Source organism: Bos grunniens, chromosome 3 (assembly GCF_055505025.1).
Source record: "Bos grunniens cultivar Pamir isolate PY7600 chromosome 3, Bosgru_T2T1.0, whole genome shotgun sequence".
NCBI classification, from domain to species: domain Eukaryota; kingdom Metazoa; phylum Chordata; class Mammalia; order Artiodactyla; family Bovidae; genus Bos; species Bos grunniens.
Genome location: NC_141167.1, coordinates 28,046,974 through 28,066,569, shown reverse-complemented (window position 1 = coordinate 28,066,569; position 19,596 = coordinate 28,046,974). Strand labels below are relative to the sequence as shown.

The window sequence follows — 19,596 nt, the reverse complement described above, 5'->3', positions numbered from 1 at the left end:
AAAAAAATCTCCAGATCCCACCAACTAGTCTTCTCATTTTCCCTTCTGCAGGTCTTTGTTCAAACACATCTGAAATACCTATAATTACGTAAGTGATTTTTCTTTTTTTTTTTTACTTAACAGTGTATTACAAGTACCCTTGATTTACATAAATTAAACCATTTATATATTCTGTCATCTTGTTTGGTACTGTCCAAAACTACAATTCTTAAAGTCCAGCATTAAGAGAGCTTACATTCACTTAGCACAGTGTGGCAGAGCCAACATAGAAGGGAAAGCAATTAGTGAATTATTTTGTTTCGATGATGAAAGTGAAATTTTCTTAGTGAAATGTAGTAAGTTAATCTGCACCTCATCAGAGATATTACCTTCTGGACACAGTCCCAGTGCTTCGTAAGTAATAAGTTCATTGGCAGAAAAGCAATCGTGAAGTTCTATTACGTCAATATCACTTGGTCTCAGGCCAGATTTCTCATAGCACCTTCTGGCAGCTTCTTTACTCATATCAAAACCAACCTAAAACCAAAATCATATATAAATAAATTAAAGGTATCAAAACAGGGACTTTCATGTAAGGATTATAAAAGATTAATATATGTATAACCTTTACAGTTAAGGATTGTCCATAAATGTTGAAATCTCAGTTAATTCTATATTATACAGAAAGTCCAAATAAAATATCCAGGAGAGACAATGGACATATACATTAAATTCTGTACTATAAAAAACAGAATTTTAAATCAGATATATAAAAAGGATTTATAATTCCTCATGCCATATCCAGTGCTGTTACAAAACTCTGTTAAACCACAATATACAGTTGTGGTAGACTGAAGAGATTTATCAAGAGACTATTATGATTCACTGAAAAATATGGGTGAATTTCTACATGAAAGTAAATAATCTTCTTTTATCAACAGAAGATCATGTAGGATTCAAATCATTTTTCCAATATTCATGCTTTTAACACCCTTTAACATGCAAACTCAACTCTTTTCCAAGCAATAAAATTGTGATATAATGGAAAATGTACTACAATTGGAAAAACCTAAGTTCTACCTCTACCATACCCTATCTTGGGGAACTTATAGAAACATTTTAAAATTCAAAGACTTATTATAAAATCATTTTATAAACTCTAATGTAAACCATATGCTTACTTACATATATGTGTGTACACAATGCATATTTTTATATGTATATATGTATGTATCTTCAAATATTCAACCTAGAGTTCTGGCTCAGAATTCTCATTTTTTTTACTTCCTCCATTTTGTACTCAATCTGCAGTCAGAATTTTTAAAGTGCTAAGGGTCAAAAAGTTCCTCAAAACATCCTTGGTTTTTTTTTTTTTTTAAATTCTATAAGACTGGAGTTCTGGGCATATTTAATCATTCCATAATTTTTTAAAATAGAACACTAGTTAGTTAGAAGTCCATATGTTCTCATAAGTGATTTTCCCTTAGATTCTTAAATGATGGGTTACAATACTAAATTTTCTAGACCAATTTTTTTCAAGTAAATAAACTTTCAGAGCTGATGACATGATGTCACTTTAAACTTTTAAAAAGAAATCCCTCAACTGATTAATAAAACAGAACCTGAGACACACCATTTTAATAATGCTTTTTCCTTCAAATGAGCTTGGCATATCAGTCACCATCTCTTGAGCCAAAATTTCCACAGCTTTGGGTTTCAGGTTATGCTTCTGTACAAATGCTTCACTAGCCAAAATTGCTGCGGCAGCACCATCTGAAGTGGGACTAAGAGGAGGTAAAATGGTTATTGATATCCTGTTCACTTCAATCCTAGGATTTCAGACTAGGAGTTCTTACAATGTGGAAAGACAGGCAGGGAGAGGATGCTTGCTGGTCACTGGACTGTCCTAGTAATACCCGTAGTTAAAAATTACACATGCTTCTCATCTGAAGATTGAACCTCTAGCAAGAACTTAAAGGCTGCCGATCACTGCTTAGACTCTATGGGTCTCTCCCCAAAAGTTCTTACTGCAAAGAATTCCAGGTTTGCCTTTGCAGACACACAAGGTATTTTCTGGTGACTTCTGAGGAGTCCACAATGTTATTTCTAAGCTAATACAATAAAGATTTTACTCTAGGCCTAACTAGCTCCAACTTTGTTCTCTCTCAAATAATCAGTCCTGAAATCCTTTTGAAAAATGGGAAATGATGGAATAGGAGATACCAGAAAATCCATGGTTTGGTTAAGACTTTTGTGATCTGCTTAAGGAGAGATAAGAAAGCCTTCCTCAGTGATCAGTGCAAAGAAATAGAGGAAAATAATAGAATGGGAAACACTAGAGATATCTTCAAGAAAATTAGAGATACCAAGGGAACATTTCATGCAAAGATGGGCACAATAAAGGACAGAAATGGTGTGGACCTAACAAAAGCAGATGATATTAAGAAGAGGTGGCAAGAATACACAGAAGAACTATACAAAAAAGATCTTCACAACCAAGATAATCACGATGGTGTGGTCACTCACCTAGAGCCAGACATCCTGGAATGTGAAGTCAAGTGGGCCGTAGGAAGCATCACTACGAACAAAGCTAGTGGAGGTGATGGAATTCCAGTTGAGCTATTTCAATCCTAAAAGATGATGCTGTGAAAGTGCTGCACTCCATATGCCAGCAAATTTGGAAAACTCATCAGTGGCCACAGGACTGGAAAAGGACAGTTTTCATTCCAATCCCAAAGAAAGGCAATACCAAAGAATGCCCAAACTACCACACAATTGCACACATCTCACACACTAGCAAAGTAATGCTCAAGATTCTCCAAGCCAGGCTTCAGTAATACATGAACCATGAACTTCCAGATGTTCAAGCTGAATTTAGAAAAGGCAGAGGAACCAGAGATCAAATTGCCAACCTCTGCTGGATCATCAATAAAGCAAGAGTTTCAGAAAAAACATCTACTTCTGTTTTATTGACTAAGCCAAGCCATTTACTGCGTGGATCACAACAGACTGTGAAAAATTCTTCAAGAAAGGGGAATACCAGACCACCTGACCCGCCTCCTGAGAAATCTGTAAGCAGGTCAAGAAGCAACAGTTAGAACTGGACATGGAACAACACACTGGCTCCAAATTGGAAGGAGTACATCAAGGCTGTATATTGTCATCCTGCTTATTTAATTTATATGCAGAGTACATTATGAGAAATGCTGGGCTAGATGAAACACAAGCAGGAATCAAGATTGCCGGGAGAAATATCAATAACCTCAGATATGCAGATGACACCACCCTTATGGCAGAAAGCAAAGAGGAACTAAAGAGCCTCTTGATGAAAGTGAAAGAGGAGGGTGAAAAAGCTGGCTTGAAACTCAACATTCAAAAAACGAGGATCATGGCATCCAGTCCCATCACTTCATGGGAAATAGATGGGGAAACAATGGAAACAGTGACAGACTTATTTTCTTAGGCTCCAAAATCACTGCAGATGGTGACTGCAGCCATGAAATTAAAAGGCACTTGCTTCTTGGAAGAAAAGCTATGACCAACCTAGACAGCAATGATTACGGTGAAGATCGCTCAGTCATGTCTGACTCTTTGCGACCCTATGGACTTAGCCTACCAGACTCCTCTGTCCATGGGATTTTCCAGGCAATAGTACTGGAGTGGATTGCCATTTCCTTCTCCAGGGAACTTCCCAACCCAGGGATCGAACCCAGGTCTCCCACATTGTAGACAGACGCTTAACCGTCTGAGCCACCAGGGAAGTCCACCTAGACAGCATATTAAAAAAAAGCATATTGCCAACAAATCCATCTAGTCAAAGCTATGGTTTTTCCGGTAGTCATGTGCAGATGTGAGAATTGGACTATAAAGGAAGCTGAATGCCGAAGAATTGATGCTTTTGAACTGTGGTGTTGGAGAAGACTCTTGAGAGTCCCTTGGACTGAAAGGAGATAAAACCAGTCAATTGTAAAGGAAATCAGTCCTGAATATTCATTGGAAGGAATGATGCTGAAGCTGAAACTCCCACTTTGGCCACCTAATGTGAAGAACTGACTCATTGGAAAAGACCCTGATGCTGGGAAAGATTGAAGGTGGGAGGAGAAGGGGACTACAGAGGATGAGATAGTTGGATGGCATCACCAACTCGATGGAAATGAGTTTTAGTAAGTTCTGGAAGTTGGTGATGGACAGGGAAGCCTGGTGTGCTGCAGTCCACGGGGTTGCAAAGAGTAGGACATGACTGAGTGACTGAACTGAACTGATCTCAAAATAGGCCTTCTCCTTACAGCAGGCTGTGAAAGAAGGTAGCAAATACAAGAAGCTTTCTCTGAATTGAAAGTGAAAGTGAAAGTCACTCAGTCATGTCCAACTCTTTGGGACCCCATGGACTGTACAGTTCATGGAATTCTCCAGGCCAGAATATTGGAGTGGGTAGCCTTTCCCTTCTTCAGGGGATCTTCCCAACCCAGGGATCAAACCCAGGTCTCTCACATTGCAGGCCGATTCTTTACCCGCTGAGCCACAAGGGAAGCCCAAGAATACTGGAGTGGGTAGCCTATCCCTTCTCCAGCAGAACTTCCCGACCCAGGAATTGAACCGGGGTCTCCTGCATTGCACGTGGATTCTTTACCAACTGAGCTATCAGGGAAGCTCTCTCTGAGTTGAGTTGTACTTTAAAAATGGGCAGATCTTTATACTGCAACAGATCAAAACGAACACCACTTGTTCATTTGCATCCCAGCCAGGATCTCCAGGACACACCCAGGTGATTATTAAACATAGGTGGGAGCTATGCAATATTAATTCAGTTTTCTAGGAGACAGATAATGTCAAGCAATTTTCAAGATGGGGCTGCTATCATTATTAGACCTACAACTTTTTTCTTGTTTTACCTTTATTCTTAGTTACTATAATTGAGTAAAATTTCCTACAGTAGAAATATACAACAGAGGAAATGAAATGATCAAGGGAAAAATCTTTGGTTTCCACTGTCCCAAGTTGCATTTAAATGAATAAACACTATTAGAACAGAGTAGGTGAAAGGCATGAGAGAAGGAAGTAAAATATATAATATTCGAAGAGAAAAGACAGCCTGTCTCTAGACAAAAACAGAAAGTAAGGGTGCTCACTCCAGTGTAAGGACTATACTTAGGAGTTCTATACACAGGAGTTCTATAAAAGCACATACAGACACAGATATACCCAGATACAGAGCCTAAGGTTTACCCAAGGGGTGGGAGTCGGGGAGAAGGGATAGTACTTCTATTAAATATTAAAATGTGTTTTTCTTACCAACATTGTAAGACTGTCAAAAAGTCAAAAATTTTTCGAGACGTCATCACTTCATCTAAGCTGTACTCCTTTTGGAACTGGGAATACCTAAATATATAAAATAAATAGTTACAGAATGTGGGGTAGCAATTTCAATTTTTGTTGAAGATGTTCTGGTTTAGAAGTTAAAGAGAGATTAATATGGAAATATTATTTTCAAAAACAAAAGACATGCTTTCATCAACCATTTCTAAATAAGTAATTTGAATTAATTTTTTAAATTCCTAACTCTAAAATACCACATTATATAATAAAAATTGTGTCTAATTTTTGTCCTGGATTTCTGGCATGGAAATTTTGAAACCCTTGGAATTTCCTAAGTAACAGGAGTATGTTTGGTATGCTAATTAGGTGACTTCCATGGGTCCCCTTGTTAGCTGGTGGATAAGGAAGGGGTGAGGCAGGGGCCTGGTCACCAGAAAGACCACCCATGCCAACACAGGATTTGGACTTTTGAGCCAGTGTGACCCCTAGGCAAAAAAGGGACAGTTAGAGATCAAGTTCAATCAAGTGGCCAAGATTTAATGGAGTATACCTACATAATGAAACCCCAATGAAAACCCAATGGACATGACTTTGAGCAAACTCCAAGAGACAGGGATGGACAGGGAAGCTTGGATTGCTGCAGTCCATGGGGTCACAAAGAATAAGACATGACAGCGACTGAACAACAAATGAAAATTCTGGACACTGAAGCTTGGTGAAGCCCTCTGGTTGGTGAGTACCTTCACATACCAGGACGGTGATGTGCTGCGACACCACAGGAAGAGGGCATGGAAGCTCTTCACTAGGAACCTTTCCAGACCTCACCTTATGTGACTCTTCTTTTGACTGTTCCTCAATTGTGAAGTGAAGTGAAGTGAAAGTCGTTCAGTCATGTCCAACTCTTTGCGACGCCATGGACTATACAGTCCATGAAATTCTCCAGGCCAGAATACTGGAGTGGGTGGCCTTTCCCTCCTGCAACCCAGGGATCAAACCCAGGTCTTCCTCACTGCAGGCGGATTCTTTACCAGCTGAGCCACCAGGGAAGCCCAAGAATACTGGAGTGGGTAGCCTATCCCTTCTCCAGGGGATCTTCCCGACCCAGGAATCAAATCGGCATCTCCTGCACTGAAGGCGGATTCTTTACCAGCTGAGCTAGCAGGGAAACCCCTTTATGATAATACTCTAATTGTAAGTACATACAGTACTCTTCTTCCCTTCTGGCTTCCCTTGTGGCTCAGCTGGTAAAGAATCTGCCTACAATGTGAGAGACCTGGGTTTGATCCCTGGGTTCCCCTGGGCTTCCCTTGTGGCTCAGTGGGTAAAGAATCTGCCCGCAATGAGGGAGACCTGGGTTTGATCCCTGGGCTGGGAAGATCCCCTGGAGAAGGGAAAGGCTACCCACTATACAGTCCATGGAGTCACAAAGAGTCAAACACGACTGAGAGACTTTCACTTCACAGTACTTTTCTGGGTTCTGTGAGTCATTCTACTGAATTATCAAACATGAGAGGATCATGGGAATCCCTGAATTAATAGTCACTTGGTCAAAAGGGCAGGTGGCCTGGGGGCCCTGCTCAGACTGCCATCTAACATGAAGGCAGTCTTGTGAAGCCTTAATTCATGTGTGTGTATTAACTCCAGGTGGTTAGTACCAGAATTAAATTGCAATACATCCAGCTGGTGTCAGGCCAGTTGGAGAATTATAGAAACACTATTTCCTTAAAAGTAAAACTAAATGACTTGCAATTCAGCCAACTTTTGTGGTAATGACATTATACAACTACATTTAATAAAGGCTAACAGAGTTCCTAAATAAATGTACAGAGTCTTTAATAAAATGTCTACATTTTTTAAAACACATTTCCTTTTTTGATCACTGCAAAGAAGAAACTCATTTTTACCCTGTTTGGTGCATCTAACAATATAATAAAATGGTTTCAGAAATTGCTCTGGCAAAAACAAATAGACACAGTAGGGGAGTTTCCAAAAGCAAAATCCAACTGTTGTGAAAGTTAACAAGCAATTCCAGTGTTTAGAAACAAAGCCCATGTAACTCAGATCTGCACACTACTATCTATACCTTTGCTTCTAATGTCAACTTTGTCCATCACCAACTTTCAAAAAAGGACTTTATTTAACCCAGATCCTGTACTAGATGATGGGGATATGAACACAGTCCCTATTCTCAAGGAGCTTAGTCTGAACCCACAGCAATAAAAAACACCATTCTAGTATGATAAATGCCATGATAGAAATGTTATACAAGGTGCCATGGGAGCAACAGGATATGCATCAAACCCAGATACCAAAAAGGCTTCCTTTCCAAGGCTGCAAATAAGAGGAAGTGGGAGACAGAGAATTCCTGGCAAAAAGGTCAGCACCTGGGGCAGGAGACATGAACAGGATCAGATCATCAAAGTCCAGTATATAGCGTTTCCATTTGATACTGAAAACAAGAAAGAACTTATAAAGGAGATTAAGCTGGGGAGTGACATGACCAGATTTGTATTTCAGTAAGAAGGCTGTGTAATGGAAAAGAGACAGTTAAAAGACATTACCAAAAGCAGGTAAATCAACGAAGAGATTAGGGCAATAACTAAGGCAAGAAATGACAAGGGTTTAAAATAGGAAATTAGAAGTGAAAGATGAAGTGAACCAATGAATTCAAGAGATAGTAAAGAGACAGAATCACTAGGATTCCATTCATCCTTGTTGCTGCTGCTGCTGCTGCTAAGTTGCTTCAGTCATGTCCGACTCTGTGCGACCCCAGGGTCGGCAGCCCACGAGGCTCCCCCGTCCCTGGGATTCTCCAGGCAACCATTCATCCCTGCTCATCTGCATTTCATATGGGACAGTGAGGAAGAAGGGAAAGTCAAGGATGACTTCTAGTTTTCTACCTTAAATCACTGGATATATGTTGATGTGATTCACCAAGAGGAAAAATACTAAAGGAAAAACACTGTGGAGGGGAAATGGGAAATTCTGTATGGACATGTTGACTCTGAGGCATCTAAGTGAAGACAACTAGGACAGAATTATAGACACAGGTCTGAAGGCTCAAGTGGCAGAAGCTACCCCTAATCCTATTATTTACTGATCACAGATTCTCACTGCCTTTAGGTGTTCTTATAATTTGTGAGGAAGCACTCTAGAATAATTCTTAACCTTCTTAGAAATACGTTACAAGGTATTTCTAATGACTGATTAGCAAACACAGAATTATCTTTCTTCACTAGCCAAGCAAAATCTAGTATAAGAAGTTAGCAACTTAAATAGAAGGCTATTCTTGGGCTGTTTCAATGAGTTCTAAATGAAGAAGCTGAAATTCAGAGATAATATTGGCCTATTCAACAGAATTGAGGACTTATAATACATAGCAGAGGATCCATGAGGACATGGAACTTATCCTTCTTGCTCACTGCTATAACACTAGCAGCTTAATGAGTGTCTTACATATAGCAAGCTACTGAATACATATTATCTGAGTGAATGAAATTCCTTTAGAAGAATGCTGTAATGAGTGGATAAATGAGTGCCTGGTTAGGCAAGGAATTAAGTAAAAGAAAGACTTAGAACGGAGAAGGCGATGGCACCCCGCTCCAGTACTCTTGCCTGGAAAATCCCATGGACGAAGGAGCCTGGTGGGCTGTAGCCCGTGGGGTCGCTAAGAGTCGGACACGACTGAGCAACTTCACTTTCACTTTTCACTTTCATGCATTGGAGAAGGCAATGGCAACCCACTCCAGTGTTCTTGCCTGGAGAATCCCAGGGACAGGGGAGCCTGGTGGGCTGCCGTCTATGGGGTCGCACAGAGTCGGACATGACTGAAGTGACTTAGCAGCAGCAGCAGCAGCAAGACTTAGAAGCTTTGCTTCTCTGGGGAAAGTCCAGAGCTGAGCTTTGGAGCCTCAAAGCCAGGAACTACAGTACCGTCAATTCCTCAGTATGTTGGTACAGTTCCTTACCTGTTTTGGGAAATGACAAGGACTTTTAATGGTTCTCCAGATTCTGAGGACAAAGAAGTCAATTCTAGATCATATTTATGAGCTTAAGACAGCTCATCCTAACTGCTTTTCAGTAACAGCAAAGTTTGTTGAGCATATACTATGTTCCAATACCCTAATAGGAACAAAAGATACAGAAAAGATACAGAGATATAATCTCTGCTCAAGAACCATCATCATCAGAGAAAAAGATTTATAAATAAGATACAGTGTGATATGTTATAATAGAGGTATACAGATGGTACAATGAAGCTTATAAGAAAAAATAATTATGACCAGGAAGTTCTAAGAAAGTATTAGGAGAAGCAATGATACTTGGAATGGGACTTGATGAATAAGTAGATATTCATCAAACAACAGAAAGACAGAAAGACATTCCAGGGAGAGCTAACACATAACTAAAAACACAGAAATAAGCACTACATAGTACACTTAGGAAATACCAAGTTATCTGGTGAAGGGAGAGATTGAGAATAATCAGGGAAGAAGGAAATAAGACCAATAAAGTAGAATGCGGCCAAATTATAACAGGCTTCTTATCTTAAATGAAGGAATTTCCATTTTATTAGATAAGCAAGGGAATTAACCAAACCTTCCACAATACCCTTTATTTCACAAAATACCCTTAGATTTAGGGCATGGGATTGGATATTATTCGTTAGTTAGGTATGCCTTGAATTCAAACATGAATTTAAAATCAGAAGAATGAGAAGAACATGAATGAGAAGTAGCATGAAGTATTAGACATAGGTGGTAATGATCCACTGTGATATAAAATCTCCCTTATCATAGTTTTATGTTTATTAAACATGGTAAATTTTAATAGTTCAGAAACAATTTACTGAGCACCTATTATGTTCCAGACTCTGCACTAAACATTAAGAACATAAAGATAAGAGATGATTCTTGTTCTCAAGAAGTTTATAGTCTAGAAGGAAAAATATAAACATTGTTTTGCCTCTATTTAGGATGATACTGAACAAAGTGCCTAATTTCAGTAAGCCTCATTTTCATCATCTATAAAATAAAAATAAAAATAACTACCTTATAGGGTCCTTGAGAGGATTAAATGAAAATATACATAAAAGTACGCAGCACAGTGACACAGAGTTGGCATTTAATAAAATTAGCCACTATTCTTTTATTGCCTAGTGGCATTGCTTTTGTAGAGATTCCAGTGGTATGGCACTAATTCAATTCCCAATGAACCTATTTTATTTAGGAACCTTTAAGTATATTGCCATGAGCCACACATTTCACTAGGTATTAGGGATTCAAAGATTAATTATCAGTAATACATATAATGTAATTTTACTTCAGACTATATTTTACTATACAAATCACAATATTATTGTACCAGAGTAAGAGTTAATGAAACTAACATGATTAAAACACAAATAATGTAATATAAAGTCATTAAAACTACCAACAAATGTTTTACAAACATTCTAATTGATCAAAACAAACTAGGAAACGTTTTAAAAAATGTTCTAAAATGGGGCCTGGTTATTTCCAATTAAAATTATTATAATAAATTTCATGTACTAGGGTTGGAACCAATGACAAATTACATCTTTTAACATAAGCCATTCACATTCTTTCTTAAAAGAGCCACTAAACTCAAATGGCATCCCAAATACTAAACAACAACAACAAAAATATAAACAGACCAAAATCTAAATTGAAAAGTAGTCAAAAGTTTACTTGGGCACAAGCTTTTCCTAAGGAAAAAAATTTCAAGTTATTAATGACATCTTTGAGTTCTTGCATTTGCTTTTCAACTATAAAGCTGCACATTACATAAGCGAATAACCCACATTTTCACTACTTCTTGTCTCCGAAATACTTACGGGTTATTAACTGAATGTTTATGATTTTTCCATCCAATTTTTGCAAAGTGTTCAAGTGTTGTTCCTGTAGAGAAAGCAAACTTCTATTAGCAAGTTAATGTCTTCCTGCTGCTTATTAACAAATGTCGCAATGGAACTCAGTATCCTGCTAAATATTTCCACATGTTCCCATGTGCAGATATTAGTATTGAAAACTTCAACACTGACCCTTCAGATAAACATTTCTTTATAATTAAATGGGTATATTTAATGAATTGAATCAACTAATAATCATATGATACGAAAATAGTTCAAACGGGCCTATTCTACCTCATACAACTAGGATCTAGTTTCAAAAACCAGAAACTACAGCTTAGGGCCGAGTGGTTATAAGGCAGGAAAGCACTGCCAGCAATTCTTCAAGAAGTTCAATCCCCATGCCAAAAGATCCCAATCCCCTGGACAAAGTGAATTTTCCAATTCATAACTTCCAGGGCCTGATCTTCTTTTTCCTTATAATAAGGCAGGAGGGCCTATAGAAAAGTTACAGTCTAATGAAAAAGTGTGTGCTTTTCAAATTAACAGAAAGTTTAGAGATTACTATGAGAAAACAAAAGCAAGCACGCTACTGAAGTATGATCTGCAAAAATCTTTTTTACTATTTTTAAGGAGACGAAAGAATAAAATAGATTTTGAATCCTCCATTGGAGCAGAAAGACCAAGGAAGGAAAAAGTCCACTGACTGGAGTTGATAATATTATATTCATAGACAGCATAATAACGTGGAGAGTTCCCATTTCTGTTTTCTCTCTATCAAAGAGGGTAATCCTCAGAGCAGAAATGACACATATAACTAAGCGAATATTCTCTCAATTCTAATAAAAATGGAAGAAGGCAGAGACCACACTGGTTATTTCATACCAGTAACACTAGTGAGTGCTCCAGAAACAGACGGTATGAGTTCAGTAAGAACAAGCCATATCAAATTATTAATGGTATCTTTTTCATATTGGCTAGTAGATCAAATGAAACATAGCATCTAGATAAAAAAGACAAAATCTTTTTTTTTTAATAACTGAAGTTTCTTTTTTAGTATTTATTTTATTTTTTGCTTATCTGGCTGTGCCAGGTCTTAGTTGCAGCATGCGGGATCTTTCAGTTGCAGCATGCAGGATCTAGTTCCCTGAACAGGGATTGAACCCAGGCCCCCCCAAGCATTGGGAACATGAAGTCTTAGCCAGGTGGACCACCAGGGAAGTCCCACCAATGGACAATCTTTAAGATCATCTTTTGGGACAAGATAAGGAAATACTGTAAAGTGAGCTTTGTTTCCTTTTGGTTTTCAGGGGCTTGGGGATGTTATTAAAAATACACAGATTCTTCTGTCAAGTTTATGTAGCACTTGCTTAAACAAAGTTAAACTAATTTCTTTATGGCAAAACATTCAGAGCCTTTACCATTGCATGTGTATTATGACTGTCCAAAAGGGAGTTAAAGTATGAAGCATTTTCCAACTTAACTGACCACATCATAAGAGGATTTTAAGAGCCAACAGAACACAGAATCGCTGATCAATGAAAGGCACTGATCAATGTAGTAACTTAGAGAAAAGTCTCTACTACTAATCTCTAACTTCAGCCATGCTCTGGGTAATATTTCTAAAAATTGGATTAGAAAATTAAAGTTATGCTCATCAAATCTGAAACTGGGAGAGACTGCTACAATGTTGGATTCAAATAGACTTCGAAGAGATTTATCAATGAGATGGCTCAGAATATAATTAATTAAATGCCCAGTTCTATTCTTGAATACCCAAAACTGCCTAAGAAAAGGAGCAGCAGCCATGAGAAAAGCTCTGAGGGTCTGTTCCACTATAAACTCAATGTGAATCACCAGTGTGATGAGATTACCAGAAAAGCTTACATGCGATCACAGTACAGGAATTAGTCTGGTCATGATGGGTAATGAAACAATTGTAATAGAACCCAGACAAGTGCAGACATTAGCATGCAGTCATTAGGAGGCAAAGGTTACTGCAATATCATTAGTGGGCCCCTCCCATAAACAGCCAACTGTCAATGAGCCCATTGGAGTGGTGGTCATCAGGTGTAGAGTGAATTAAAAGGCAAATCCCGGTCTTCTTCCAGGGGCCTTCTAGCTCACCTGGCCTTGGACCAGTGGATGAGCTGGAGGGCCCAGGGAACAGGTAGGGGCTATGTCCTGCAAGGCTCTAGAACCCTCCCCAAGATCACACACTGGCAGGGCCAGGCCTTGAAGCAGCAGTGAACCTCTCCCCCATTCCTGTCTCTGAGACCTAATAGCAATGGCAGTCTGCCTGGGTCACAGTCTGTGGGACCTGTCCCTACCCACTTCCTCCTCCCCATTTGGGAGACGTGAGGAGCCTCAGGGCCAGTTGGGTTGGGTGCCTGGCTCCCTCAGTGATGACAGCTGGGCAGGGTCTGGGGACCAACTGAGGTCTACCTCCTCCTCTTAGCCAGGACTAGGACTTCAGAGGGCGAAACTGGCCCTTGGGACCTTGCCCGTTCTTATTAGAAGAAAAAAATAACATTTGCTGGTAGAGATTTACAGGAACTTCATTACCTGACTATGACCTGACTTCTAGAACAAAGGACGTGGCCCCAAGAAGTTTACGATAACTAACCACACCCCTCCTCATCTTTCCTATAAAAGAGATTTGATGAAAGCTTTTGGGGTTTTAAGGCATGAGCCACCCTTCTTGCATCTCCTCCATAAACCTTTCTCTGTTCCAAACTCTAAAATTTCAGACTTGTTTGGCCTCTCTGTGCATCAGGCACATGGATGTGCATTTCAGTAACATAATGAGAAACAGTTAAAGGAACAAGGTCTGTCTGGCTTCAGATATTTGACAGGCAATAAGGTGAAAGAGGCTTGTTCTATTAATATGAGTCTCAGAAGACAGAAACTATAGGGAGAGAGATTTGAATTCAACATGAAAAAGGGCACTGTAACAATTAGAATCACCCAGAAAAATGGAATGAGTAGTGTCTGTGGCAAGTTTCTTATCACAGGAAGTACAAATGCTTTACTATCATCCATTAGAAGATTTATAAGCAATTCATACACGGATTTATAGGAAGAAGGGCAGATAAACTATATAAAAGCACCTGGTATAGTGTCTAAAATGGAGATATTCAGTAGATATTATGTCTTTCCTTCTTGTTTTCTTACTATGGGATCAAATTAATCTATACAAGGTAGCAACCCTTTGAAAAATATTCGGCCAATCCCTTACCATGTATTTATGAAGCCAGGACACAGATAGAGGGCTTGCTGACTCCTGATTCTGAACTGCCAATTCACATTTTTGGTTGTTTTAAGAATATGCATGGTATAAGAAGATCTCAATCTCCTGGAATCAAACTTTGAAGCCACAAAAATCTCCTGACTCTATGGCAGAATGTAAGCTACTACAAACATTCTTACCTATTCATTTCTAGGACACATTCAAAAATGGCAATTTCAAGTGACAACTTGAAACTCAATGAAATTCTACAATTCACTAGAAATCTACTGGATGAAGAATAACATTTCGTACATTTATACTTCAAATTTTAGGCTAGAAAAAACTGTCCAACTACTATGACTAATGTAAAACTTTAGAAAAGATTGAAAACGCACCAGACACAGGATTTCCAGCTAGCTGAGGGCAATGGAAGTGGCCAAAATCTCTGTATCCTCAAAAACAATACCAATAAACAAGAAGAACAAATAAAACTGCACAAAGTCATACCCTCAGCATAACTAGACAAAAGAAAACACAAAACTTCAAATTACCTATAAGTGGGAAAAAAAGATAAAGGTGAAAAGAAAAGTAACCAAATATCTGCCAGTAACTTCCACAGTAACAGATCTCATGTCCACAGGATGCCTCTAGGGAAGAAGGGCAGTCTGAAAACACTGCAGAGGAGAGGAGTGGGGAGTTAGTGGTAGGCTTACAATTGCTCTGAAACTACCACCCAGAAGAGAAAGACCCCCCCTAAGAGTGAAACACTTGTAGAAAAATGTTGAAATGTTGCTGCAAAAAGTGAAAAAAATGTTGCAATAAATCAAATCATGACTATAGGGAAGGGTGAGAAAAGTACAGGAGATCCAAGGTGGTGTAATCTTTTGAAAGAATTAAAGGACACTTTCTCAACACCATTTAAAGAAAGAAAGGAAGGAAGGAAGAAACAAAGACAAACGAAGGAAGAAACAAAGGGGGGAGAGAGAGAGAAAGAAAGGAAGGAAGGAAACCATGAAAGAGAAAGAAAAAAATATATATATAATATATATATATGAGATATATATTAAATATATATATGAGATCCTGAAGCCAGAATTGTACTTAATAGTACAATTATAACAATTGTACTAATAGTACAATTATAATAGTACAATAATAACATTTCCTACAATGGATTGTTGTGAGAATTGAATGAGATAATATGGGTATGGAAATGTATTCATTCATTCATTAAAAAAAACAGTTACTGAACATTTAAATATCCTAGAGACTGTAGAAAAAAAAGAGGGGAAAAACCCTTTTTTCTGGCCAGATTACATGCCAACCACTGTTGCTAGGCTGCATGGATTGAAGGTAAACAAAATAAACATAATTTCTACTTTCAAACAAGTTTATAAGAGAAATAAGGAACACAAAAACTAAACAAGTAAAACTACATACAATAAATACATGAATATAAATAGAGCTAAGTGCTATGAAGGAAAGCAATAGGAAACTATCTATTAAAAATAATAACAGGAGGGATCCACTTTAATTAGAAATGATGAAGAAAAGGGCCTCTAAGATTAATTAATTACAGAATACCTGTTCTATGCCAGGCACTCTTCTAAGTAACAGTCAAAGAGCAGGGAATAAAACAAACAAAAATCAGTGAGCCCTTACAAAGAGTTGACAAACGAAGAGAAGCTAAAGGCAAAGGAGAAGAGGAAAGATATACCTATCTGAATGCAGAGTTCCAAAGAACAGCAAGGAGAGATAAGAAAGCATTTCTCAGTGATCAATAAAAAGAAATAGAGGAAAATAATAGAATGGGAAAGACTAGAGATCTCTTCAAGAAAATTAGAGATACCAAGGGCACATTTCATGCAAAGATGGGCACAATAAAGGACAGAAACAGTAAGGACCTAACAGAAGCAGAAGGTATTAAGAAGTAGCAAGAATACACAGAAGAACTATACAAGAAAGATCTTCATGACCCAGATAACCACAATAGTGTGATAACTTACCTAGAGCCAGACATCCTGGAATGTGAAGTCAAGTGGGCCTTAAGAAACATCACTATGAACAAAGCTAGTGGAGGTGATGGAATTCCAGTTGAGCTATTTCAAATCCTAAAAGACGATGCTGTGAAAGTGCTGCACTCAATATGCCAGCAAATTTGGAAAACTCAGCAGTGGCCACAGGACTCAAAAAGGTCAGTTTTCATTCCAATCCCAATAAGGCAATGCCAAAGAATGTTCAAAGTACTGCACAATTGCACTCATCTCACATGCTAGCAAAGTAATGCACAAAATTCTCTAAGAGAGGCTTCAATAGTATGTAAACCGAGAACTTTCAGGTGTTCAAGCTGGATTTACAAAAGGCAGAGGAACCAGAGATCAAATTGCCAACATCCGTTACATCGTAGAAAAAGCAACAGAGTTCCAGAAAAACATCTACTTCTGCTTTACTGACTACACAAAAGCCTTTGACTGTGTGGATCACAACAGACCGGAAAATTCTTCAAGAGATGGGAATACCAGACCACCTGACCTGCCTCTTGAGGAATTTGTAAGCAGGTCAAGAAGCAACAGTTAGAACTGGACATGGAACAACACACTGGCTCCAAATTGGGCAAGGAGTACATCAAGGTTGTACACTGTCACCTTGCTTGTTTAACTTATATGCAGAGTACATCATGCGAAATGCTGAGCTGGATGAAGCACAAGCTGGAATCAAGATTGCCGGGAGAAATATTAATAACCTCAGAAATGCAGATGACACCACCCTTATGGCAGAAAGCAAAGAGGAACAAAAGAGCCTCTTGATGAAAGTGAAAGAGAAGAGTGAAAAAGCTGGCTTAAAACCCAACATTCAAAAAATGAAGATCATGACATCCAGTCCCATCACTTCATGGCAAATAGATGGGAAAACAATGGAAACAATGAGAGACTTTATTTTCTTGGGCTCCAAAATCACTGCAGATGGTGACTGCAGCCATGAAATTAAAAGACGCTTGCTCCTTGGAAGAAAAGCTATGACAAATCTAAACAGCATATTAAAAAGCAGAAACATTACTTTGCCAACAAAGGTCTGTCTAGTCAAATCTATAGTTTTTCCAGTAGTCATGTATGGACGTGAGAGTTGGACCATAAAGAAAGCTGAGAACCGAATAATTGATGCTTTTGAACTATGTTGTTGGAGAAGAGGCCCTTGGACTGCAAGGAGATCAAACCAGTCAATCACAAAGGAAAACAGTCCTGAATATTCATTGGATGGACTGATGCTGAAGCTGAAGCTCCAATACTTTGGCCAGCTGATGTGAAGAGCTTGCTCTCTGGAAAAGACCCTGAGGCTGGGGAAGATTGAACGCAGGAGGAGAAGGGGACAACAGAGGATGAGATGGTTGAGTGGCATCACCAACTCGATGGACATGAGTTTGAGCAAGCTCCAGGTGTTGTTGATGGACAGGGAAGCTTGGCGTGCTGCAGTCCATGGGCTGCAAAAAGTCGAACAAGACTGAGCGACTGAACTGACTGAACTGTGGACTTCAATTCTGGTTGGAAGAGACATTCAAGAAATAAGAAAATACATATAGCCAGATTTTTATAAGTGCTATAGAAAATGTTAAAGCAGAAGACAGAGGATAGGCAATTCTGGGAATGAGGGTGATGAAAGAAAGCAGAAGATGACATTTGAGCAAAGACCTGACGGAAGTAAGAAAGTTAGCACTGATATCTTAGAGTGTTTCAGAAGTTGAAATAGCAAGGCTAAGGCCCTGAATGAAGCAGCAATGTGCTTACTGTGTTTGAGGCTGGAGCAGAGAGGTGAAAGAAAAAAAATGGTAGGAAATGAAGTCAAAGAGAAAATGAGGGTTGAAGGTCAGAACATATAGAAGTTTGTAGGCCATAAAAAGACCTGAAGGTTTCAATCTGAGTGTGGTAAGAACACAATAGAGTTTTGAGCAGAGGAATGAAATGATCTAGTTTATATTTGAAAAGCACTGATCTGGAAAAAAGAAAAAATTGACTGTACAGATGCATGTGCAGAAGCAGAAAATCCATTTAAGAGACTCCTATACTCCAGGTGAGAAATTATGATAGTCTGCACTACAGAAGTGGGGGAAATGTAGAGAAATATTTCTATTTCTCATATTTATAGATATTCTGAGAAATGAGTAAAAAGGTTTGCTGATATATTGAATATTGAGTACAAGAAAAATGAAAAGGCGGGTCATAGGTCCTAGAAAGACAGAGTTATCATTTTCTGGATAGGAGAAACTTCAGGAGGAAACAATGGGGAAGGTGGAAGTTCAAGGAGACAATTAGTATTTCAGTTTCAGACCTATTAAATTCGAAAGATCTATCAGACATCCAAGCAGAAATACTTCTGTAAAGTGTTGTAGATATAAGAGGTTTTTTTTTAAAGACCTAAACAGCAAAAAGAGTTGACCTTAAAAGAATAAAGAGCACTGTAGCCAAAGAAAATATAAGACTGTGGTACAAGGAATAAGTTTGGCTTATTGAACACACTGAAAGGCCAGTGAGCTTACATATGGGAAGACTAGACAGCAGGAATTAAAACAAGAAATGGTTTTTAAACAGTCTCACTGTAACACAGTAATTTATAATATTAACACATATTTTGGTACCTGAATGCTATAGACTTAACTGTGTCCCCTCAGAATTCATTTGCAGATGTCCTAACAACCAATGTGATGGTATTTGGAGATGGGTATTTGCAGAGGTATAATAATTATGGTATATGAGGTCATGAGGGTGAGACTCTCCAGACAGGATTAGTGCTCTTATAAGAATCCTTAAAAAAAGAACACAGAGAATTTTCTCTCTCCCTCTGTCTCTGCACCCACACAAAAGAACAGGTCATGTGAATACACAGTGAGGTGGAGGTCACCTATGACCTAAGAAAAGAGGCTTTAGTATGATATAAACCCTATCATACATTTTGATTTTATACTTCCCAGCCTCTAGAACTATGAGAAATAAATTTCCTTGTTTGAGCTACCCAGTCTATGATATTTTCTATATCAGCCCAAGCAGACTAATACAGTGGAAATGGAGTTATACTGAACAAAAATATAAAACATGTGAATGGCTTTGGAACCATTCTAATTCCAAAGTTTGGAACATTGCTAGTGAAAAAAACTGAAGTGCCTCGAAGAAACCAAAGAAACTGAGGATGCTGCAGATGACAGTTTACA

General features: G+C 38.5%; 1 protein-coding gene across 5 annotated transcripts in view; it reads right to left on the bottom strand.

Annotated features, from left to right (window-relative positions):
• The window catches only part of SCP2 (sterol carrier protein 2), a 118,574-nt gene that overhangs the window by 65,707 nt on the left and 33,271 nt on the right, over nucleotides 1-19,596 (bottom strand). For 3 of the 5 annotated variants that reach the window (XM_086388838.1, XM_086388827.1, XM_086388828.1), the window contains 4 exons: nucleotides 11,153-11,216; nucleotides 5,272-5,358; nucleotides 1,613-1,763; nucleotides 369-516 (listed from right to left, as the gene is read on the bottom strand). In XM_086388838.1, coding sequence (XP_086244964.1) covers nucleotides 369-516; nucleotides 1,613-1,763; nucleotides 5,272-5,358; nucleotides 11,153-11,216 — 450 coding nt within the window. The remainder of the gene's footprint in view (nucleotides 1-368; nucleotides 517-1,612; nucleotides 1,764-5,271; nucleotides 5,359-11,152; nucleotides 11,217-19,596) is intronic. The other 2 variants (XM_086388830.1, XM_086388834.1) reach the window with 1 other exon arrangement.